Here is a 24,856-nt window from a genome sequence, read left to right on the forward strand (position 1 = left end):
GATTTTGCTGCTGCCAACGTAACTACAATTTTGTCCAGATCTGGACCAAATAGTACCTGTCCAGACCTTCTAATCCCTTTTTGGAATCCGCGTCCGCTTTCCAAGAACGCAACCATAAGGTGCGACGAGCAGCCACAGCTGCAGAGGAGATCCTAGAGGTGAGCATACAAATATCTAAAGCCGCTTCATTAATGTAAGTGGCCGAGTCTCGGAGATTGCCCACCAACTCGGTCTGTTCAGCCGAACAGTCAGAGTCCAAAGACGCCTCCAAATTATCCGCCCAGCGCTCCATAGCTCTGGCTACCCAACACACGGCCAGAGCCGGTCTGGATGCTTCCCTGCAAGGGAATAAACGGATTTGAGGCAGATCTCCACCTTGCGGTCAGTGACATCCTTCAAGGATGACATCGAAGGCATAGGCAACGTGGCACTTTTGACTAGGCGTGTGACATGTGAATCCACTTGCGTAGGGGATTCCCGCTTAGAAAAATAATTGACCGCAAACGGATAAGCCACGGCTAAGCGTCTCTGGGGCTGAAACAGTTTACCTGGATTTTTCCACGCCTCCTCTAAATGATCCACTAATTGATCAGAAAGAGGGAAAACCGTAGCCTCACCCTTAATATCCTTAAAAAGGCATATATGAATGTGGCCACCAAAGGATCAATATCCTCAATAACTAAAGCCGAGCGGACCGCTCGAATAAGACCAGGGATATACACCTTGGACTTAGCGTCCGGCTCTTTGGTACGGAGAGGTTCTTGGTCAGATAGATCCAGAATCTCCGCATGATCTGACGTCTCATTGTCATCCCCATAAGGAGCAGATAAAGACGCCACCGGCCGTTATGAGGCCGCAACACAGACTCCCCCTGTAAAACATCGGACAATTGCTGAACCGATGTAGTTAAGAGTATTAACCCACGCAGGCTCCGGAGAAACCTGGGAAGGGACAGGGAGACTGTGGGGTACCATCAATTGTCTCGGGAACTCCCGCATGGGTGACGACACCACTGACTGCTGGGACAAACCCGTCTGGGTAAACGCAGGTGGCGGAGCTAGCTGGCCCACAAGGGTTGTAAGCGCCTTAGCGAAACAAGCCCAGGGAGGTTCCTGTACCGGGACCGTGACCATAATCGGCCGTGACAGTGCCAGGCACTGGGGGCATAACCCCTCCGCGTTACCCTCCCCCTCCGCTATTGGTACCTTACATTTAGTACACATGAGCTGGAGAGGAAAATCAGTCTCAGACATGATGGTAAGTATGTGACACTCACACCTATACGTATTGGTATAGTGTGAATAACACCCTGCACACCGCGCACCGCAAGGGCTTTGAGCAGAGCAAGATCAGGGACAGTAATAAAGCTGACAGTAGAAAGTGAAAGTACAGACAGCAGGCTAGCAGTTCAGTCACATACAATGCAGAAGAAACAAATCCCTGCACTATTAGCGCTGATTCTCAACTACTCAGACCCTCAGGCTGGTAGGACTCAGCGCTGCATACACTGACCTGTGACAAACAGAGGAGAGGTATGCTGGGGGACCCAGACAGCAATGCCACCGCTCACAGGCTTCCAGCAGTGTTCACCATGCTTTAAAGATGGCCACCGAGGAGCAGAAGATGAAGGAGGCCGGCCTGGGGAGGACAGCTGACACACTGTGGCCAATCAGGCAGAGCAGAGAGGCTGTGTGCAGCAGGGGAGGCGCCGGCTGTGAGACAGGGAAAACGCGCTCCCCTGGCATGCATTTAACCCCTGGGACGCCGCAGCGCATGCCGCTCAGCAGCGGCCCGCTGTCCCAGGGGGTAGTGGAAGCGCAGGTTGGTTGCCTGGCTCCACGCTGCAGCCAGTCCCCAGGGAGCCCCCTGCCTGGGGACTCAGGACCATGTGACCAGCGGGGACCCACCGCGGGACCCCGCTGCTTACCTGCATCCCCTTGGATCCGGCCATGGTCCAAAACATCTGGGGACACCGCTAGCCGTGACCCCAGATGTCTACCAGCATCCCCGGATCAGTACCGGCGTTCTGGTACCGGCGGGGTGTAGGGGAGACGGCATGGACGTCAGTACTGACTGTCCATGCTGTACTCCCAGATGTGCAGCCAGCGCTGCCTTTAAAAGAAACTTCAGGGGCTCTTCATAGCCCCCCTCTGCACAGTGCCTCCGACTCCGGCCAGGCACCGACGAAACTGGGATGCCTTGGCTCGGGGGCGGGGTATAGGAGAGGGACCCAGATGCATCCTGGGAGGCTGAAAACTTTAACTCTGTGGTGCCTGAAGACTGACGTCATCACCTATACCCCAAGGTATCCTGTGGATACCCTATGGACCCTGAAGTAGAAATACCTAGCGTCTCAAAACAACCTCAACACTACAGACCATGCCAACTCCACCACATCAACAACAAACTGTCATCTAGTCATTAGTTATACTAGTAGTTTGCGTGGCACCAACATTTCACATAACTCACAGTATAAGGTGAACCCAGCCTCCAAACAGAGCTTGTAGATACTTGAGTGCACCACAATGTGGTCCAACCAATACAATTCAGGTGTGGTCATTGCTACCATGACAATGTTGTCGATGTTACTAAAGCACCGGTGATCTCCTGTCCATCTAAGACCTCTTACTGTGACCCAGGTGACTTTACTCACCTGCTAAACAGCTGCAGTAAGTGTTCCTTCTTCTCACAGATCTCCTGTCCCCAGCTGTGAGCTCTGCTGGTGTAGAACAAGAACGTTCTTCTGCAGAGCTGTTCCTTAAACACTGGCCAGAAAGTCGGCTTTGGTCCCAAGACTTCCACGCCTCGCACACGCGTGTCAATACCACCCTGCAGAGATTCAATCCAAAAAACACACACACAGTTTATGATACAGAGGCCAATACATTAGGGTATGTTTCCTAAGCGACAAACATAACCACAAGTCAGTGACTTCACCTGCTGGCAGCGCTTTATCTTGATCTGAATGATCGGCCAGAAGCGGGTGACGTTCTCGAGGAGCACGACGCGGCCGGCGGTGCTGGAGATGTTCACCTGATTATTGGCAAAAAGCAAAAAATACCATGAGGACAACACAGATCTACAACTAGGCCTGGTCAATGGTAGGGGGTCCTCGTAGCCCCCTTTACGGCAAAACTAATACAGACATCAATTTCTGACATTAAATGTTTTATTTTTTTAGTAGAAGAGAAACTTTAAAAAGAATATAAAATATCAGCCAAATGGGGCGGGATGGAGCAGCAGACAGGGTCTGGGGGCACTTACCGCATTCAGCTCCGTGTTGATACTGGAGACGTTCTCTCCTCCCATCACCACTACCCGAGCCGGCATGTAACTGGAATCTTCGCTGGCCACAATCAGAACCAGCTGCCTGCAAGGGGGTGCAAACAAATACATTTACATAAGATACCTGCTGATATCTGTGCAATTTACTCCGACATATACTCATCTGCCCGCTACCAGGGCGGGTATTTACCATCATGGGGAATTTGGCACCTGCCTAGTGCACCACAGCTGAGGGGGCAATAGAGAAATAGTTGTATGTTCATATTAGGTACATTTTCCATCAAATCTAGCCCCTGTGAGACAGTAAAGAGATTTTAGACAAGTTTCCATCCTTCTATCCGTAGTCTCGTTCAAGGAGGTTGCAGTATGGATAGGTATGGTAGCATTCTTTACTAGACGTGTCACGTGGGAATCCACTGCAGGGGGAACTTCCCATTTAGTGCAATCAGTAGCTGGAAGAGGGTAAAAGGAAATCAAGCGTTTAGGCAGCTGAAACCTTTTACTTGGCATATTCCATGCTTCACTCATATGATCAGATAGCTGGTCAGAGTGAGGAAACTGTCAAGACTACCTTCTGTCGTTTAAACAGTGTCTCTTTTGCCCTAGAAGTGGGTTCTACCTTTTCAATTTGAAGGATAGATTTTACAACTCTTACAAATGCAGGAAATTTTTGCATTTAGCTTACGGAGGGGGGGGGGGGTTCTCCTCACCCGAGGGGGAGTCAGAGTGAGAAAGATCTGCATCTTCTGCCTCCCCAGATGATAAATCAGAATCTGATAGCTGGGTGGACGGGGAAGATAGCACAGAATGCTTGGTATGTTTACTAGATAAGGGTCTCCTCCTTTTGCAGCTTTTGGTGAAAAGATGTAGAGGTATCCCCCAGACTCTGCACTAGGTAGAAAATGCATCTACCCAGGGGGGAGGCAAAGGATTTGCAGGGAGTACCTGCTGTGGCCATCCCATAGGGGGAACTATGGGGGGAGCTACCACAGGGACCGCTAGGTGGTCCGCAATTTTTGCCAACACCTGTGAAAAAGCACCCCAGGGTGGGTCCTGTGGAGAGGACACAAGGGCTGATAGGCCAGGGGCAGTATAACAAGATGCAGAAAGACCATCCTGAATGAGGCCCTCTGAGCAGGACTTCCAAGACACCAGAGTGGGAGCAGCCGGTTGCTTGTTATTCTTGCCCTTGCCAGACGCAGCTGTAAGAATAAAGTAAAACATGATCTGGCACAGTGCAGTGAGTAACCCAGATGTATGTGCTATGTGGCACAGTGTAGTGCGCAACACCGCTATATAGTATGTGATAGCCCTCACAAATATAGGGAGATGTGAGGTACAATGAACCCCCTTATATCTTATTATGCCAGGGTTATAGTGGAATAAAGGGAAAGGTATAAGCTGACAGTTATAGTAAAAAGGAAACATAGAGCAGCACTAGCACATACAATGCAGAATATGTAATAGAACTGCGGTGGGCACTAAAATCAACTACAATAACAGCAGTGGCTGGTAGGATATAGCGCTGTATAACCTGGCCTTAGGGAGAGGTATACAGGGAGACTGGACCCAGCGTTCCCGAAGACTTGAATGCAGAAAATGGCTGCCGTGAGTCCCAGAGGGGATGGAGGGTGAGGGAAGAGCAGCAAGAGTGCAGTGGAATGGCGCTCTGAGCTTGGGGAGGGGCCGCAGGGAGAGCGCTATCTCCCCTATGCTGATATTAACCACCGGGTCCCTGGCCTTAAATTGTGCCCTGCGCCAGTGCTTGTAATGCCTTGGTGGTCTAGTGGAGTCCCGGACGAACCGGTGTCCACTTCAGCGCATCCGGTCTGTCTCCTGAGACCGGAGGCAAGACTGCTAGCATTGACGCGGGTCCCCGACTTACCTGTCCCCTTGACTCCAGTCTGGGGAGCCTTGCTAGCTTGGTCCCCCTCAGAGCCCCGCCGGGAGTACCTCGCCGAGGGCTTGTGTCACGGCGCCGCAGAGGGATGATGGAGCAGCAGTGCAGACATCCAAGGGACTGTCTTGTGCTGCTGCTCTGTAGTAAAATAAAAAGTAAATCATAAAAATAAGCTAGGACTGCTTAATAGCAGCCCCACCATTATAACGGTGACTCAGGTCCTGCCGGACACCAACGTAACTGAGTTGCCTTCAGGCTGTGGGCGGGGTATAGGGGGAAGGACTGGAGCATCCTGGGATTGAAAACGCTTTGCTGTTGGTGTCTGGTCCTCCAAGTCCCACCTACACCCTATTATCTCCCTGTGGAGCCCTATGGACCCTGAAGAAGAAAAAAATAAATTGAACCAATTGGAGATTGCTGGCCCTTGAGCGATCTCCAATCTACATCACTTTTTTCTTCACTCAATGTGCCATTATATTGATGTCTGGGTTATCCCATCTGCTAAAAGATGTCCAGAATGAATGGCTGTACTCTTGGGTGGTAGTGTCTAAAGAGACAAACATTCGCACCAGTTTTCCAAGACCTATTAAACATTGCCAATATTGCCAGCACATACTGTTCTACCCAGTACATGAGCCGGCTTGGTTTCCTTCACAGCAAGGAAGCCCGTTGTGCTTTCCTGATGATTGATGTACGCCGATTGAATTCTGACTTTCCCACAAGATATGTTGGCTCTTATTAAAAGGTATTTAGGGCCGCCCTAAACTCCAGGACATTGATCGGAAGTGTTGTTTTCACTGGGGACCATAGACCCTAAAACCAATGGTGGAGGACAACAAACTTGTGGTCCTAAAGACTGTTGTCTACTTGATTTCAGGACCAAGAACAGGTTTAAATAGAATGAGTCCAACTCTGATCTGCAGGTACTGTGATGATTATCCCTGCATTGAGTAGAGTCTGAAAGCCCTCTGTCACAGCCTGGTGTTTTAGCTGGTCCATTGGAAAACTGTAGTGAAAAATCAGCTGGATAAAGGTTCTGAAAATTTTTATGATATATACACCAGCTCCATGATGCCATTCATACAAGAATTGGTAGTGAATTGAACCAGCTGTCGCTGAATGGGTGTGTCGCCCATTATTCAGACAGGCTGTCTGAGGGCTGGACACTGGCTTCTTGACTACTATGCCAGCTTACCTCTATGATGTCCACTGGTGGTAGAGAACTGCTCTCTTGAGAACTGCAATTTTCCTTTTCTAACATGATGTAAAGACCAAAAATTATTAAGTCCATTGCATAAGGAAAGTTTATTGGTAGGAATGAACTCTTACCACCTGTCAACTGACTGATCAACTCACTCAGGCCCAAATAAGACTTCACCTGAAAATGGCAAAGTCCGTAGCATCTGTCACAGAAGCCTCAGTGACAAAAGTAGAGGGAAGGACCTACATGCTTGCTGCCTGAGGATGTGCAGCTATAGACTGTGCCAAAGATCTGGCCCAGGCTGGCTCTGCCAGATCAGTGCCACACACTGTAGGCAAGGGTGAATGGCAATCGGTAGCCTTGCACGCAGTTCATAAAAGATCTGTGTAAAACTGTCCAAATTAGCTTGGCATTTCCTACAGGTGAAGGAAGTTACTGAGGAAACACCATTAGAATTTATCTCTGAAAATACTCCCTTTATCAGACATGATAGGCAAAAAAACAGGATTTTGGTACTTACCGATAAATCCCTTTCTCCGATTCCACAGGGGACACTGGAGTTCAAGACAGTGGGGTATAGACGGTGGTAGAGTAGAGCCTGGCACTTTAAAAAAAATCTAGAAGTGTGACTGGCTCCTCCCCCTCTATGCCCCATCAGCCCCAGTTTAAGAACTGAGCCCGAGAGGAGACGGAGGACAACAGGAAAACAAGGAGAAGGAGAAGCCCACAGAACGAAACAAGACCGACTGAAGGAGAACAGAGGAAACCACTGCAGGGAATTATGCAGTCACACAACCATAGAAGGAACCAAACAACTGGCAGGTACGCAGCGCTGGGCGGGCGTCCAGTGTCCCCTGTGGAATCGGAGAAAGGGATTTATCGGTAAGTACCAAAATCCTGTTTTCTCCTTCATCCACTAGGGGACACTGGAGTTCAAGACAGTGGGGACGTCCCAAAGCCAACCTCCTGGGTGGGAAGCGCGGAGAACATGCCGACCCTTTGGCCAACAGAAACAGGGACCGCCAAGAACCAGAGGTTCAATGGAAGGCAAGAGCGGAGGATCAAGTGTAGTGAGCCAGGAGACAATCAGAACTCCAAGCGGAACAGACACAGAACTTCCACAACTTACAGCGTAAATAGAATGGAATAAGTGGCTAGCGAGAAAACACCCTCAGGTGAGAAGCATCAGAACCCTGTAAACTCAGCTGAAAACAGACCAAACCAGACTATTGGGAGCAGAGAGCTCCAACCAGAATCCATATGAGAAGGGCAGTAACCCGAGAACAAAATTCGAGAAAACCGTACCAGATTCGGAAACAGGAAACTGCAGCTGTCGTAGATAGCAGAATACCAGCACTGTTGGACATAATCATATAGATACAAGTATAACGATACCAATCTACAGAAACAGTGCTGATCCTGTCCACAGACTCCTAACAAAGAGATTTGCAGGGAGGTAAAAGTCAAGGCCGAACAGTCACCATCAACCATTCTGGAGGTCCAACTACTACAAAGTTGTAAACCAGTAGAAGGAAAAGACCATGAGTGGAGATCACACTGGGGACGAAGCAGAGGCAGCATCTAGAGGATTGAGATTACAATACCTTCAGAGGGTCAGACAGCAGAACCCCACTCCGAAAACAGAGTAGAAAACAGCGACTGAACACCTGCAGCTGAAAAGAAAATCACAGCCATAAACTCCAAAACAACAGACAATTCCCAACATGATAGAAGTGCGTAGACAGTACCAACTGCTGGCCTGAACATATTCTGAAAGACACAGGATACCCTAGCAGTTAAAGAGCACGTATGCAACAGCCACCCAGGGAGAGCTACCAATATAAGGAAGCATTCCATACAGCAAGGCTAGAGCACTAGGACAACCCTGAAAGTACCAGTCAGGTACCAGTCAACAGATTCTAGTAGAATAGTGTCACTAATCTCAATGTTAAAACTATGCACCAGGGAAGCTCTAAAATGTAGAGCCAACTGATTAACAGAGCGGATGGCTGCTAGGGCCACCACTAGGGTGCATAAGGGAGAATAACGGCTATGCCATGTCAGGTTGGGCATTAGTGGGGTAAGCCCGCTTACCTATGAGCGTCCAAAAGCCCTCTGGACGCTATGTAGAATGTCACTGACCTTTTCCATCTCACAGCAACCTGCCCCATCAGTATAGGGAGTAGCTTCAGTGGGCTAAGACCCTATGCTCTACAGCACGGACTTCAGCCTGGAGATGTTGAGGTAGAAAACACTGTATAAACTAGCAAAATGTTAGTGGAGACAAGGAGGTTGTACAACAGTACTCTGCACCTGAGCTGGTTATATTAGGGATGTGTATCCATATAGAAACTTTTCATAAAACAGAAAACGGTCTGCTCGTGTAAGTATCAGTACATTAACACTTATAAAGGTGAAGTGTGTATTACGCCCACAAATCTAATACAATCCAGGCCTGACCCTGCCTATATCAGCGGGTGGCCCTAGGCCTTCATTTAATTTAACAAATGAAGCCCTGAGGATGGAATAGAACCTGGATGCTCTATGTACAGATAGAGTGTACCTAGGGGCCCTTTAGACACTCATGTATTAAAATATGTGACAAGACAATAATATGGAGTACCGGAATCTATACGGAGAAGGGTACCTGTACATAGACAGAGTGCGTTCGTTATCCCCAGAAAAGAAGGGATATATCTGTAGTGATAACCCCCATAGGGTTAAAAACCAGGTTTTTCCAATTATTAGAAAATATTCATACAAGGAATGGGAATATATCAGTATATATACACACATACACACAGACAACATAGTTGCATGAGAAGGCAATCTCTTTGAAAGGAAGAGTAGTGCCTACACAGCAAGTTTACTTGTCAGACTCCTGCACGGGGAGATCAGCATGCCATATCTATACATGTCCTGCCTCAGGAGATCAGCATGCTACATATATATATATATATACACACATATATATATATATATATACATATATATACATATATACGCACACACATACATATATTATACACACATATACATACATAACACAAATATCCCGCCTTCTTAGTGTCTTATAAGTTTGCTACCAAGTGCAAAGTTGAAAATAATCATAGATCACCCTAAAGGGGGGCGTCATAGATAGGGACTGACAAGAACAGAACTATAACCCCAGGAGGATTAAAGTACATATGATTAAATAATCACCAGTTATTTATATGGTGACAAGTTGGCCACTCACATTTGGAGTAAACCAGAGTGCCACAGGGAGAGTATACAAACTCCACACTGATGTGGGAAAGGTGGGAACCGAACCCACAACCTCCGCGCTGGGAGGCGGGAACGCCAACCACCACCCCATCTGAGCTACTATATATATATATATATATATATACACATGTACATACAAGAAGGCCCCAGTTATGTATAGGGTTCATAACAGAAGCAATGCCGTAGGGAATTGCGACTATCATTATGTAAGCTGCAGAACTTGACTCTAGTCTATAGAGCCACCATTAATATATATATATGGATAAAGCTGACAGCTATTGGTAATCCCAGGCGGCTTCCCATCCGTGGAATATAGGTATATACCCACATACAAAACCCTAGGGACAGATGGTGTAAAGCGGAGTTATTGTATTAACTACCGCATCAGGAGAGACCAGCCTCCAATCGCAAACCTCTCTTATAAAATATGCTATGTACCAGACATAAAACTGATAACAGATCCTACCTCTACCTTTATGGTAAGGATAAGAAGCGATAGATATTTATCTCCAAACATGCATACCTACATACAAGATTAGTAGGTGACGATAATAATTTGAAAATAGAACATGAGCAATAGTAGAGCTATGGAAGGAATTGAGCCACAAGACAAAATTCACTCCAGACATGTATATATTTTAAAGCAGGGCTTAGTATAAAATACAAATACATACATGTGGCTTACCTCCACGCAGGGGAACTGCTCATGTGCCGCCTGTGGTCGTCATTCTGCTACGGCATAGGAAGCAGGATATTTTAGCAGCGTGCTATCCCAGACTATCCTGGGACCCTTCTGTTACTGGTTACTTACTTTAAAAGCGGGAATCAAAAAGACAACCTCCATGCTGTGAGGCAGCAATGCCAACCCCCACACCGGCAGTAACTAACTTCCTCTTGTATGTGCTGCTGAATGGAGCACCTAAAATATAATCTATATAGATGCACATATGCATACCTTCTAAGGTAAACACAGAAGGCTGGTGAGAACTAGAAGTTTTTAAAAACCAGCCTATAAGTTAGTATATGTGCTGCCACATATATGTATGGGAAGAGTACTGCCCCTCTATAAGGTGAGCCATAACCTGGGTATGGGACGCAATAATCTGCTAAGCCTGGGTTAAGGGTATGCTATAACCATAAATTCTGGCAGCAGCACCAGAACAGTGACTAAGGTGAGCCAATGTAAAACAATGTTCATTTAGGCAGGGTAGCTAGTGCACCCTGAGGTAGCCTTCACAAGCAATTAGATTAAGCTATGCAACCTTTGTATAGAACCAAGGGGAAGCCTGACAGGGGGTAATACCAGTCATTTACTTTCATAACCGCATAATGCGGTGTTAAGCAAAAAGGGTATTGGGCTAGTTCCCATACTGCTAGCAACCAGCTATCTACTATAGCTAGCACTACTCCTGTCAAACAGTGACAGGCATCCCCTACCTTTTGCTATAGAGCTAATCTATCTGCTGAAGCGAGCACTGGTAGAACCGCGCTGCTCTCAGATGAGGGAGAGCACGGGCCAGACTATAGATGGCGCCGCTAACATGCATGACGCGCCCTTTCCATAATACCGGCTTTTATATATATGCGCGCCAAGGACCGCGCTGCTTGTCAGCGCTGCACTGCCTCCTGTAGAGGGACTCGTCTGGCTTCCGAAGCCGGCACCTTACACTGCTTGTGCAGATGGCGGGACCTCGCCTGTCAGCGCTGTACTGTTCAATGAGCAGCAGTGCGGCGTCTATCATTACTGTGTGATCTACTCACCCAGCATTACAACTCCTATATAGAGGAGGGAGGAGCAGGTGTCCTCAGTGACCGCCGCGGCATCACCGCGCTTTTGATGTTGCAGGGGCCGCGCTCCATCCCCTCCTTCAATTAAGAGGGTGATGGCTAGGAATAAGCCAGAGACCCTGACGCTGACTGTTGAGTGCAGCGGCGGGTCTCGTCAGCAGCTCCGACACCACCACGTGGCAGGTTGGAAGGAGCTGTGTATGACAAGCGCGCAGCACGCGCTGTCCCTAAGCCCAGCGTTTTGGCCCACCGCTCCAGCTAGTCAGGAGTGGTGGGATATACTTACAAACTGCTGCGGCCGGGTTGCTGGGCTGGGGGGGCAAATGAGGAAACCCGGACACAAACCGGTTTCAGTTGTGTCGGGTCCTCATGGAGTCTGATGACTCTGTTTAAAGTCCCCCCTCAGGGTCACCGGACACAGGCTGCAGTAGCCGTGTGGTGCCCTCCCGGCGGCTCCCACGTAGCAGGCAGACTGCCACAGTAAACAGTCTGCCTGTCCTCAATGCTTTAAATAAAAAGCTCTAAAAAAATAAAATAAAATAAATTATACTTAAAAAAGGCTGGAGACAGCCTGATGTGCTTCCGGCTCTCTCGGGCACATTCTAAAAACTGGGGCTGATGGGGCATAGAGGGGGAGGAGCCAGTCACACTTCTAGATTTTTTTTAAAGTGCCAGGCTCTACTCTACCACCGTCTATACCCCACTGTCTTGAACTCCAGTGTCCCCTAGTGGATGAAGGAGAAAGGGAGAATAAAACATATAAATAATACACAAGATAAAGCAAACAATGTACACACAGGCACTGCCAGAATCAGACTGGTGGTAAACAATACACATGCCCCTCAACTCCCCCTGAACCTCTCCAGTCACTTCCCTGCAACTGGGAGCTACAGAGAAGTGAACGGAGGGAGCTGCTGTTTGTCCAGTGCCAGCTTTAGCTGATCTACCTTTAGGTGGAGGCTCCTGAATAAGGAGCAAAGAAGTGTTTAATGTGCCTCCTGCCTTTCCAGGACACACTACATAAGTGGGTCCATGCGCCATCAGACACAATTGCTCTACAGTGCCAGAGTAAAGCATTTTCTCATAGGCTGCCTGTTCAGTCAGAGCTGAATACGGGCTGAACCTTCAAAACGATAGTGCAGTATCCAAACAGGTAGGGGAATCGGTATGATTTACCGCCGGTTAGAATCCCGACAGCGGCTGCCCGACTTGGGTGAAAATCCTGATCGTCCCTAGGTAAGTATTTACTAACCTAACCTCCCCCCCCCCCTAACCCTCCTTAGTGGTGCCTAACCCTAACATTCCCCCCAGTGCCTAAACCTAACCCCCCCTTCCCCGCCGCCTAAGCCTAAGTCCCCCTCGGGGGTGCCTAACCCTAACCCTCTCTCCCACTAGCCTAACCCTAACCTCCAGGGGAGGTGCCTAACCCTAAGTGCCCCCCGGGAGCCCTAAACATAACCCTCCCCCCCGCGGCTGTCCGCAGCGGCACCCGGCATCACTTCGATCGGGATGCCGGGCGCTGGTCTCCCGGCGTCGGTAAAATGACAGGCGTCTAGATTTAGATGCCTGTCATTTAACCCTCGCCGGCATAAAGCAGTCGGGAAGCCGGCCGTCGGGATTACGTCCGCCGGCTTCCCGACTGTATACCGTATGAATTAAGAACAATTTGAAAAACACCTATAATGCCGTAGCAGCACTGAAAAAAAGCACCCTTGTGCTGTGTCCCTGGGGAAAAGGGGATATAGGGAAATACACACACCACCCAATACCCTGATCGAAGAAACAGTAAACTACTTCATGTGATAAAGAGATTAAGGTATTTGTACCATCATGCTACAGTACTACAATATGTATCGAGTAAAGAAATAGAAGTGGCACATAACATGGCTATCAATGGTGCAGGGTTCAGGCACCTACAAAAGATATGAATACACCAAGTATCAATTGTGAAATAACGCACATCTGGGCTTAAAGTATAAAAACCATTTCAGCGCCTTGCCCAATTAGAAATCTACTTCATTGTCCCCTGCACACTGTTTGACATCAACAAGCAACTAAGCTTTATATTTCTCTGGTGAAACTTTCCACCAATCACCTGTGGACATTTATGTGAAACATTTGAATGGTTGCACCAGCCCACCCCCCTGCTAGTTATTAAATAATCTTACCGGATCACCACTCCTCGGTGCATGTAGATGTTGATAGAATGAGATCCAGTACTTCCACTCGATTCCCAGTAAGACTTTGTGTTTCCATCGGTTAGCTTGTTGGCACGATGTGGATTGGAGGAGACTTCAATCTTCTCCCAACATTTGTCTTCTTTAACTTCCACACTGGAGCCTGCACAGAAAGGATCTGATTACTGCTACAACAAAAACTGGAGGTATCATCTCTACACTAAATAAAGTAATAGCATTGGTTAAGCAAGAACAGATGTATTTAACGAAAAGAAAAATAGTCTAGTCAAGTAATAGGAAAACTAAAAGTTGATATAAGAGGGGCATCGAGAAGAATAGTTTATGAGGAGAAGGTGGGGGCACATCAAGATGAGTAGTTTGAGAAGATAGAGGAAAATAGAGAAGAATGGTTTAAGAAGGTGAAGGTATATTGAGAAGGATAACTTTAGAAAGTAGAGGCACAGCAACAAAAGAATAGTTTGAAAAAAGTGGAGGCACATCAAGAAGCATAGCATGAGAAAGTGGAGGATCATCGTGATGGACGGTTTCAAAATGTGGAGGAACTTCGAGAAGGGTAGTTTGAGAAGTGGATGCACACAGTGAATGGTATGTTGAAAAGGTGGGAGTCCCATGGAGAAGGGTAGCTTGAGAAAGTGGAGACCCATGGAGAAGGGTAACTTGAGAAATCAGAGGCGCTTCAAGAAGGGTAGCTTGAGAAGGTGGAGACACATCCAGAAGCATGGTTTGAGAAGGTGGAGGCACATCCAGAAGGATGGTTTAAGAAGGTGAAGGCACATCGAGAAGGTTAGCTTGAGAAAGTGGATGCACATGTAAAAAAGTGATGGTACGTAAAGAAGCATGGTTTGAAAAGATGGAGGCACATCCATAAGGATGGTTTAAATAGGTGGAGGCACAACCTGAAAGATGGTTTGTGAAAATAGATGCACATTAAGAAGGGTAGCTTGAGAAAGCAGAGGCACATCCAGAAGGATGGTTTGAGAAGGTGGAGGCACATCTAGAAGGATAGTTTGAGAAGGTTGTTGCACATCCAGAAGGAAAGTTTGAGATGGTGGACACACATCCAAAAGGATGGTTTGAGAAGGTGGACACACATCCAAAAGGCTGGTTTGAGAAGGTGGTGGCATATAAAGAAGTAAACATTGTAACGAAAATGAAGCGCTGGACTCATTTATTGAGTATTTTATTCTATTAACAATACATGTTAAGAATGGCTATATAAAGCAGGGCATTTCGGGAAACAGGTAAAAGGAAAAAAGGTATTGTTGCAAAAAAAAGCTCACTTTTATATCCTGCAGCAGAAAACGAGGTTGAATTGCAACCTGATTGGTTGCTAAAGGCGACAAGGAAGATGGTGGCAATAATTGTTGATGAGGGGGCTAAGGTCACTAATGAAATACTAAATAATGGGTAGGATCACGTTATATTTTTAGAACCTTGCAGTTGAGGGGTTATGTAGGTTACAATAAGATGGAGACACTTTGTGATCTGCTCTGCACTTAGGAGACTGAAGACATGACACTCACCTTGACATAGATTCCTCAGAAATACATCAAAGAAAGGAATGTTAATCTGCTGCTGACATCGCCTGTGTTCTTCTATCTGCCCCAGAACCATCTGATGGAGAAAAATACAAAGAGGTTACAGGACATACAATGCAGCTGAACCCAACACATTACTCAAATACTATGACTTCAAATAGCTGTTTACAAAATGGATGTTTAAGTTAACCAAAAAGCCCATTGGGGAATTTCAGTCTATGGGGTATATTTACTAAAGTGAGAGTTTTTAGAAGTGGAGATGTTGCCCATAGCAACCAATCGAATTCTACTTAACATTTATCTAGCACCTTCTAGAAGAGAATAGCTAGAATCTGATTGGTTGCTATGGGCAACATTCCCCTTCTAAAAACTCTCACTTTAGTAACTATACCCCTATATCCATTGTTGTGTTGGCCTCTCAGATTAACCACAAGTGATGCCAACTTGTACCGCTAAGAACGTATCACCAACGATTACACACTCACTTGGATGCAGCCAGCCAAGATGCTAGTGGCCATCTTCTGGTACAGATTGGCGTATTTTTCACAGTCCGTCAGCAGGTCTTTCAGCTCCGATGCCTGCAGGAGACTGGAGCTCTGCTTCTCCAACACTTTGCTTAGCATTTCCTTTGCACCAAGCCGGCACATGACAACGGCGCAATCTTTGTTTGTCGAAGCCAGGCGGTGCAGAAAACTCACCACTTCCTGCAGAACCTAGAATCAACATAACCCATGTATGACACATATAACAAGCTTCATTCATATTTTTATATGCCTAAAAGCCCACCTCCCCCTCAGCTCACATCACCCCCATCTCACTTCTTGGTCACTGCTGGTGCTTCCGAGAGAAGTCAGACACGGTTCAATACTTTTGTGCCAGGGTAGAGCGTCTTCTTGGTAGAAATCAAGACACTTATTCAGTATTCTGGTAATAAATAGATACATTTTGTTTAGAGCAGAAACGATAGTTTGGTCCACTTCTAGAACAAACTATTAGTTCAGACACTGCTCCTGAGCCAAATAGCATTCTCCCAACCTATAGAGGCCATGGACTCGCCCAGTATGAAGTTCTTGGATACAGCGACAACTGTACAAGTTAACTTTCACATAACATTTCATAAACTGAGTAGGTATACTGGAACTCTTTATGGCAAATGATGCAATTATTCTGTAATCAAAGCTGAAGCAGTAACTGCCACCTGTTTCTTTATTGAGAGACTTTAACACACAAAAGGAAACAAATATTGAGTGTGTGTGGGGGTGCAGGCATCGGAGCAATTACGGTAAGTCTATTTTTAAAGTGGCTATAATTTAAAAGGCAAAACATGGTCTATACCTGCATATACCAGGCTATTACATTTACCCCTCTATATTACAAAATATGTATATACTAAAGGAGTGAAATCACAAATTACATTTTTTTTTCCCATCAGATTAAAATTAAAAGTACCCATTCAACTCATTAGGTATTAGTGGTGTTCACATTCACCAAGAGGACATGCAAAACATCACTCCACAGGCAAATATTTATAGACTGTAATATCAAATCAAGCTAACAAGTCCACCTAATATTAGTCTCGTTGACAGGAGTCGCACCACAGGCACTGGAAACGCCTCTAACTCCACCACTGCCCCCTCTACCTTGCAGTCATAGGAAACCAGGGAAGTCCATTGTTATTATAAGAGGCACTGGCAGGTTATTTGCTGAACTACTGCATGAGGCACAACTGGGTGGAAGCCCTTTGCTTGGTGTAACTTATTTATCCAGGTGTTTCCATGTACTTGTCCACTAACCATATACACACATATTGTTGAATAACAGCTTACATGAACACTATTACAACTAGACTAAAAGATGTTGCAATGGTTTAAAAAAAAAAAAAAAAAACTTTTCTGTTTATTTCTATGGTTTTGTTGAATAAGATTGTATTCCAAGCCAAAATAGCTGTGTTTGTGGGCATATTATAGACTATAATAATATGGAACGTTGGTCACATTGGCCGACGTACAATCTGATATTTATTACAAGCTCCCTCTTTACAAACTCTTTATAAACCAAATGTTCCTCCAAGTTTTTTTTTTTGCGGAAAAACTAACAAAATAGCCCGATTCTATTATAGGTCTTTCCAAGGTCACCCCCCCACCAGAAGACCTGTTTGGACCTGTTCTATACTATACATGTCAGAGTGTTGTTCTAATTAAGCACTGTTATGACTTACAGAAACTGTGCATAATAAAATAATATTCTTCTTCTTTGATGGACAATAATAAAATGTCATTTGGTTCCCTGGGCTAGGAGTTTCTGATCTTTCCCTGTCCGCCATGTACAACGTGCAAAATACTTGCAGGCCGCTGCCCAGCATACGCACCTGTACACTGAGAGCTGGAGGGCTTTTTCACTTCTGAGCTGTTCCAGAATGGAGAGAAGCAGCAGGAAGAAGTCAGGATCTGTGAGAAGCTGAGAGACATCGCAACGCAGAGAGGAGACATCATCACAAACACATCGTTCTAGAGAGGGCAGCAGCTCCCGACACATCTGCCCGTCCTTCAGACCGCTCAACAAAGCCGGCAAGTCCATTTCCTCGAGGGTCAGCACTGGAGTATTCTCTGAAAGAGACAACAAGCACTCAATACTAAAACGTATAGAGCAGGCACTAAAAGAAAGAAAACTAAACACAGAATGCGCTGACATCGTACTTAATACTCTTTGGAGAAGCAGAGAGATACAGAAGTGTCAAGTACCTCCTGAATTGGATAGACCAAACAAGTACTCGGTGCACAAGTGTCATCTCCAATCTGGTTTCTGCCCCCTCGACTCTACCTTCCTTCTCACCACCAATGCCAACGATCACTTATCAATTCCATTCTCGTCTTCTTAGATCTGATACTGTTATCACCAATACCACCTCTCTTCCACTGACCTCTCTACCACCATCCTCTCAAGCATCTCACCCTTTATGTCCTGAAGCTTTCTAGAATTAAACAGTTACAAAACTGAACTCCTTGTTTTGCCCCCATCCAAAGCTACCTCTTCCCTCATCTGCTATTTCTGTTAATAACATCTACACCGCTGCGTCCTCTAATTCCACTGCGTGGATGTCATCCTTAACTCCTCACATTTAAATTATCTTTCACTCTATTTTCCACCTCAATAACATTTCTAGGATCCAGCCCTTTCATACCCCTGGTGCCACCAAAACTCTTATTCATGTACTTATCTCCTGCCTCAACTACAGTAACTTCCTCCTTTCTGGACTTCCCTAAACTCACCTTTCCCCACTTCAATTTATCCTGAACCCAGCTACTCATTCCTCTCCAAACAGCTTTACTATCTCCCTGTCCCCCTTAAAATACAATTCAAACTCTCACCCTGATATGCAAATCAATCAATCAATCAATCAATCAATCAATCCTCCCCTCCTACATATCCAACCTCATTCCTCTCAACACTCCTTCCTGCTCTTCCACTGACCTCAGCCCCACCCTGGTTACCTCCACTCTCCCGTTAGGCCTATTGAGGCCACTTGTGCTCCTGGTGTTTTGTCACCAAGTCCTCATAAGTGACTGTACACTGTATGCTCACCTTAAGTTACAGGGCTCATTGAGTGCCAGACTCCCTGCCACTCATAGCCCTCCAAGATAGTACATTGCCCTACCTAGTTTGTTGTTTTATTGCTGTGTATTGTTCTTATGATATGTCAACTTACATTGTATTGTACCTCCGATATATCAAGTACACTGTTACTTTGTATTTTCCTAGTACGGTGCGGTAGACACTTTGTGACACCTTACAAAATAAAAAAATAATCTGAAGAACGCAGTAAGAAGCCTAGAATGAACAGGAGCAAAGTATTCCCTATAGGTGTCAGGCAATGAGTGGGGAACAGAGTTGACAATTACTGTTATAGCTGTGGAACATATGTGCCTGTCCTGAAGATCTGAACTAAAGATCTAGGAGGAGGTTAACGCTGTATGCAATGTAGCAGGAAGCGTTTTGGCGTCTAAAGAAAGCAAGCAACATTTGTTATTTGTGATCCCCTATACCATTTGGAGCCAAAAGGAGAGGTTGTGCCTATTTAGGTCTTTTGACTTTGTTCTTTGGGAACAACACTGTACGTAGATCTGCATTCTATCTACCCATTGATGGATTAATGCATGAGCCATGCCATGCTAAAAAGGTGAAATATTCTTTTATGGACAAATTCCAATAGCTACCTATAAGACTAATAGCTGTGGGATGGTCATGCCTCTAAGAGCTGCAGGAATTACTTTAGCACTTATATATCATTCCATTTACTAAGTATTACACAAACGGAGACAAGGAGAAAGGGAGAGTGGATAGTAAATCACACAGGGCAAGCACAGAATTTCATAGGCTGTAATGACGCTACATAGCTCAGCTAGAACTCCCGAGTAATAAAAAGCTTAAAAAGGTCAATTGTTATCTACAGAATGGCACCTGTGGTCCATGGTACAGGGTATTTTAATTTGTAAACAGATATGGAGCTTGGAAACACTGTGATGTGCATAAAGCCTCAGAGGCATTACCCATCCTCAACCCTCTTACTCTGCTTAACCACGCAACAGCGCCACTTCCAGTTTCCTATTCTGTGCCACAGTAGATATTGGATTTAAGTCTCCCTGAGTGGACACTGCTGCACCGGAACTATTCTGTACTGCTAAATTGATGCTTTCAAGCCTGACTTGGACCTAACCTTCACTATGAGTGATTGCTGAATAGCTATTACTTTCTTGGGTCAGCATGTTCACCAGGTTAGTAATCAGCGTCCAGCTGTCTCAGTAATTTTGGACATCTCAGAACAAATGGAGAAGGCAATGGTGGCACAAGATCACGTAATCTAATATGTGCAGAGTCTGCCCCCATACACTACTCTATGTTACTAGATCTGCACCTCCACATTTCTACAATTCTTTCTGATCCGCTGACCGATCTACTCATATTTGGCTTGTTTTGTACATTAGCCTACAGTCAGTCTGGGGGATTTTGTAACTCGCTCATTAACCACTTGCCTGGTACTAACACATGAGATGCAACTGCAGCCAGGAGTGCATCACCTGACCAAGTCGCATCTCATGAGTCAGTGCCGTCCTGCTGAGTCTCCCATGTGCAGAATGGATTTCTTCCTCCTGTTCAGGCCCAAAGAGTGATGCTGCAGTCTGTAACCGCCAACATCACTCTCAAAATCACATCCGAGAATGCCGTGCAAACAGCACTCTGGGGCGCAAGCACCTAAGCCAAAAAGGCGCAAGGAGGGAAACTTAGTTGCCCACCAAGCACAAATATGCCGATCTCCCAGTGTGCAGAGATCAGCTGCAGCAGGGGAGACTGATGATCAGTCCACCCTGCCCCACGCTCCACTCTCCAACAAGATGAGGCCATGCCACGATGGAGGGAGATGGTGGAATAAAAGGGGAGGGTAATCTTCTGGCACTGGGAGGCGAAAGGGGAGGGTCATGCTGTTCCACAAAATATTTTTTTGGCTGGGGGGGGAATATGTTAAAAATACATATATAGTGACACATGGGAAGGTGAGGGAACTAAACTGGGGGCCCACTGACACTGGGATCCATTACCACTAGGGCGGTGGGGTTTGATAATGCTGGAGATTCTTTTGCAACTGGGGGGGGGCTATTTGTGTTGGGCTGGTGGGAAGTGATCACAATGGGGGCATATGGACATGGAGGGGTTTGCAATAATTTTTTTTTTTTTAAATATCTATACATAGTAAAAAAATAAAATAAAGTCCCTGGTAGGTGTCTGTCTGTTTGTTCGGGCTAATCTCGAGTACCACTGGAAAGATTTTGATGCAATTTTCACTATTCTATAGAGCATTTGGCAATGAAGGTTTAGGCATATGACACAATAATGTATGACAAAAGGGAGCCAAGCAGTGATGATTTTAGTGAAGCAAGTCAATTAAAAAATGGACGTCTGAGCATTTTCTTGACTTACGCTGCCTGAACCGTTAAAGATCTATCACAACGATGGACTTTATTTTATACCATGTATAGATGGATACGTATTATCCAATTTCTCCAGAAAAATTAATGTAAACCCTGTTTACCGATACAAATTTCAGTTTTTTCCCATTCCCATCTAATTTATGTGAAATACAATTCTTTAATTTCAAATTCCAATTCCCGATAAGAGTCTACTTTGGCATGGCAATAAATAAAGTACAGGGACAGACAGTTAACGTGGCTGGAGTTGACCTAAGTGGAGTTTTTCTCATGGACAACTTTATGTGGCCTTTTGAGTGTCACATTAATAATAAATCTTTTCGTGTTGACATGAGGAGGAAAAACGACTGTCTACGAAACAATTTTATAATACCTCAGTTAAAAAAAAAAAAAAAAAACTATCGCCGTAAAATCAAAATTGCTCCCATGCGAAACCGTAGGCGATTCGCTAGTTGAAATATTTAAAAAAAAAATTAGGATATGGTTATGTGGTCTGCGCTAAGTATGGAAAGCAGCTCCTATAAATTATGGTAATTGTAGGTATATTAGAGAGCGCTCCTAATGTGCAAATAGTGTAATGGGGCACATCCACTAGATGATCTACTCCCTGTCCAATCTCTAAACGATTTTCCCTTAATTTTTTCCCTTGAAATTTTATCTTTCAGACTGAACGATTTGCAAACTATCTTTAATAGATCAAGTGAAATTGACCTGCATGTTCAGTCGACTGACGAGACGATCAAACGACCTGCGGGAGCGCGCATCATTGATCGTTAACGACCAAACACTGCACGATTTCTAAACGATTTTTAAAAGACGTCGTTATCGTTCGATCGCCTGCTAAAATCGTGTAGTGGATGCCCCCCTTTAAGAGTAAAATGGCAGTAAGATTGTACCCTCAGAATTAGAAATAATATAAAAATAATAAAGATAACATTAGAAATAAAAAAATGGAAAATAAACTAAGTAAAAAAAATATAAAGATAAAAAGAAGAATAAAATAAAAGAACATCATCAAGGTGATAACAGGTATAAAATAATATAAATATTATAAATATTAGGGCAATGCTGAAAAAGAAAATTAAAAGTCAAAGTTGTGGTAATACCACTTATGTTTATAGCTCTTTAGCGTGTATTTGTGGAGCCGGGCAGCGGGGCATGTAGATGGAACGTGCTTTGAGGAAGATGTCACTTGCTCGATGTATGGAGACACTGGGAGCTTCTAACAAACTGGCCCTGGCAGTAGTCACTTCTTTCTCCTCTCAGATGTGCAGCGTTGTCCCGCGTCCCCGTCTTACGTCCACCGAAAGTGGTCATGTTTTCACTTCCGGTTCGATGTACACCGGCTTGCCCACCAACTAACGCGTTTCATGCAATGATGCACTTTGTCAAGGATGGTTTACCTTGTGGGTGGTTCCCACAATAATATGATAAAAAAATATGAAAAAAGAAATATGTAAAATAAAAATATCTATATTTAATATTTTAGTTTTTATGAGTTCAAAGGGGTGTAAAATATGAGCTAATGAAAGTGATGATAAAAATGATATAAAAAGTATAAAAATATAAAATAGGACAAATATGTTATGTAACTGAATAATGAGTCTGGGAAATCTGAACCTTATAAAAAGTGTGAATTACAGGAAGGCATTGAGCTCAATATCTATATTTAGACCTCTAGGTCTCAAGGTGTTGAGTTCGTATATCCATTTGGTTTCGAGCTACGTTATTTCTGTGACTAGGTTGCACCCTCTCCAATGTGGGGTCACTTTCTGAATTGCAACAAATTTCAGTCAATTTGTGTTCTTATCATGTACATCGGAGAAATGTTTGGACACACTGTGTGTGGGGAGTCCTTTTTTTATATGTTATAGATGTGCTCAGCTAAGCGTATTTTCATTTTTCTTTTTGTTTGTCCTACATATTGAAGGCTGTAGGAACACTCCAAGAGATATATTACTCCTTCGGTTTCGCAGGTGATTTCTTGGCGGATTTCATATTGTTTATTAGTTTGGTTGCATTTGAATTTGGAAGTGTTATTTGTTGTCTTGTTTGTTGTTTTACATCCCTTGCACCTGAGGCAATTGTGGAATCCTTTAGATTAATTTCTTGTTGTTCTTTCAGCATTGTCTATAGGGATGAAGCTAGATGTGAGTTCTTGTCTTAAATTTTTGGCCTGTTTGTATATTTTTGGTTTTGGTGGAATGATGGACTTTAAATCTTAGTCTAACATTAAGATATGCCAATGTGTTCTTAAAAATTCCTCAATATGATCATGATTGGAGCTAAATTTTGTAATGAAAGCTGTGCATTGTTTTCCTTTGTTCGCCTGTTTCGGTTTATATTTTATCATGTCAGTCCTGTTCAGGTTGCCGATTTTCTCAATTGTTTTCTAGCAGTTGTTGTTGTAGCCCTTTTTTTATGATTTTTTCTTTATTTCTTGACTTTGTACCTTCAATGTTTCTTCACGTGTGCAGTTCCCTTTTATTCTTCATAGCTGTACACCTGGTATATTGTTCAGCCATTTTCTATGATGATTACTGCTGTATGGTAAGATGTTGTTTCCGTCAACTTCCTTTGTGTAAGTCTTTGTGGTTATTTCATTGTTTGTTGTTATGTTGAGCTCTAAATCGAGGAAGATTACTCTTTCTTTGCTTTTTATTGTTGTAAATTTGAGGGCTGTGTCGTTTTCATTCATTTATTTTGAGAAGTCATGCAGGTCTTCTTGTGATCCTTCCCATATGAAAAAGAGATCATCAACAGATCTGTGCCAGATTAGGTTCTCTCTGTATTTTTTTTTAGCCATATCTTATCACCCATTTGGATACAAAGAGGTTCGCATAACATGGTGCAAAGGCTGTTCCCATTGCTGTGCCTTTAATTTGGAGAAAGTAGTCACCACTGTACCAGAAGTAGTAGTTGTGTAATATATATTCTATTTGTTCCATAATTAAATTTATTTGTTTGTTTGGTAAATCCGTTTGTGTTGTAAGATAGTGTCTTGTACGTTCGCATCCCAGAGTATGGCTGATGCACGCATATAGTGATTTGACGTCACTGGTACAAAGTGTGTATGTATTTTTCCATTGTACAGTATGTTTTCTAGAATCTGTAGAATGTGTAATGTATCCTTTAAATAGCTTGTTTATGGACTATGGGTTGCAGGAAATGATCAATGTAGCGGGATAGGTTTGAAGTTATTGATCTAACTCCAAAGACAATAGGTCTGCCTGGTGGCTCTTTGATGTCCTTATGGATTTTGGGGAGGTGGTGGAAGGTGGGTATTTTGAGATTTTTTTATCAAGACGCATTCGTATTCTTTTTTGTGGATTATACCCATTTTTAAACCTTCATCTAGTTGTGCAGCAAGTTGTTCTTGAAATTTCTTGGTTAGGTCTTGTTGTAATTTTTTGTAGGTATCTGTATCTGATAGGAGTTTTTCATCTTCTCGTTCGTATTCAGATTTATCTAGGATTACTAATCCTCCTCCTCAATCTACATGCCCCGTTCCACAAATACACACTAAAGAGCTATAAACAAACTGACTTTTAATCTTCTTTTTCAGCATTGCCCTAATATTTATATTATTTTATACCTGTTATCACCTTGATTTTATTTTATCATTTTTTTATTATTTCTATTTTTCTAATTTATTTATATTTTTTTCCTTTATTTTCCATTTTTTTATTTCTAATTTA

General features: G+C 44.4%; 1 protein-coding gene across 1 annotated transcript in view; it reads right to left on the reverse strand.

The window, feature by feature from the left end:
- The window catches only part of LOC148501260 (cullin-9-like), a gene marked incomplete at its 3' end in the record, with an annotated part of 86,636 nt that overhangs the window by 21,762 nt on the left and 40,018 nt on the right, over positions 1-24,856 (reverse strand). Inside the window, exons 12-19 of the mRNA XM_088450690.1 lie at positions 17,546-17,783; positions 15,996-16,101; positions 15,663-15,890; positions 15,163-15,253; positions 13,610-13,781; positions 3,265-3,370; positions 2,938-3,033; positions 2,654-2,829 (exon numbers count right to left, since the gene is read on the reverse strand). Coding sequence (XP_088306816.1) covers positions 2,654-2,829; positions 2,938-3,033; positions 3,265-3,370; positions 13,610-13,781; positions 15,163-15,253; positions 15,663-15,890; positions 15,996-16,101; positions 17,546-17,783 — 1,213 coding nt within the window. The remainder of the gene's footprint in view (positions 1-2,653; positions 2,830-2,937; positions 3,034-3,264; positions 3,371-13,609; positions 13,782-15,162; positions 15,254-15,662; positions 15,891-15,995; positions 16,102-17,545; positions 17,784-24,856) is intronic.

The sequence above is a fragment of the Taudactylus pleione genome, unplaced genomic scaffold (assembly GCF_031769625.1).
Source record: "Taudactylus pleione unplaced genomic scaffold, aTauple2 ptg000522l, whole genome shotgun sequence".
Taxonomy (NCBI): Eukaryota; Metazoa; Chordata; class Amphibia; order Anura; family Myobatrachidae; genus Taudactylus; species Taudactylus pleione.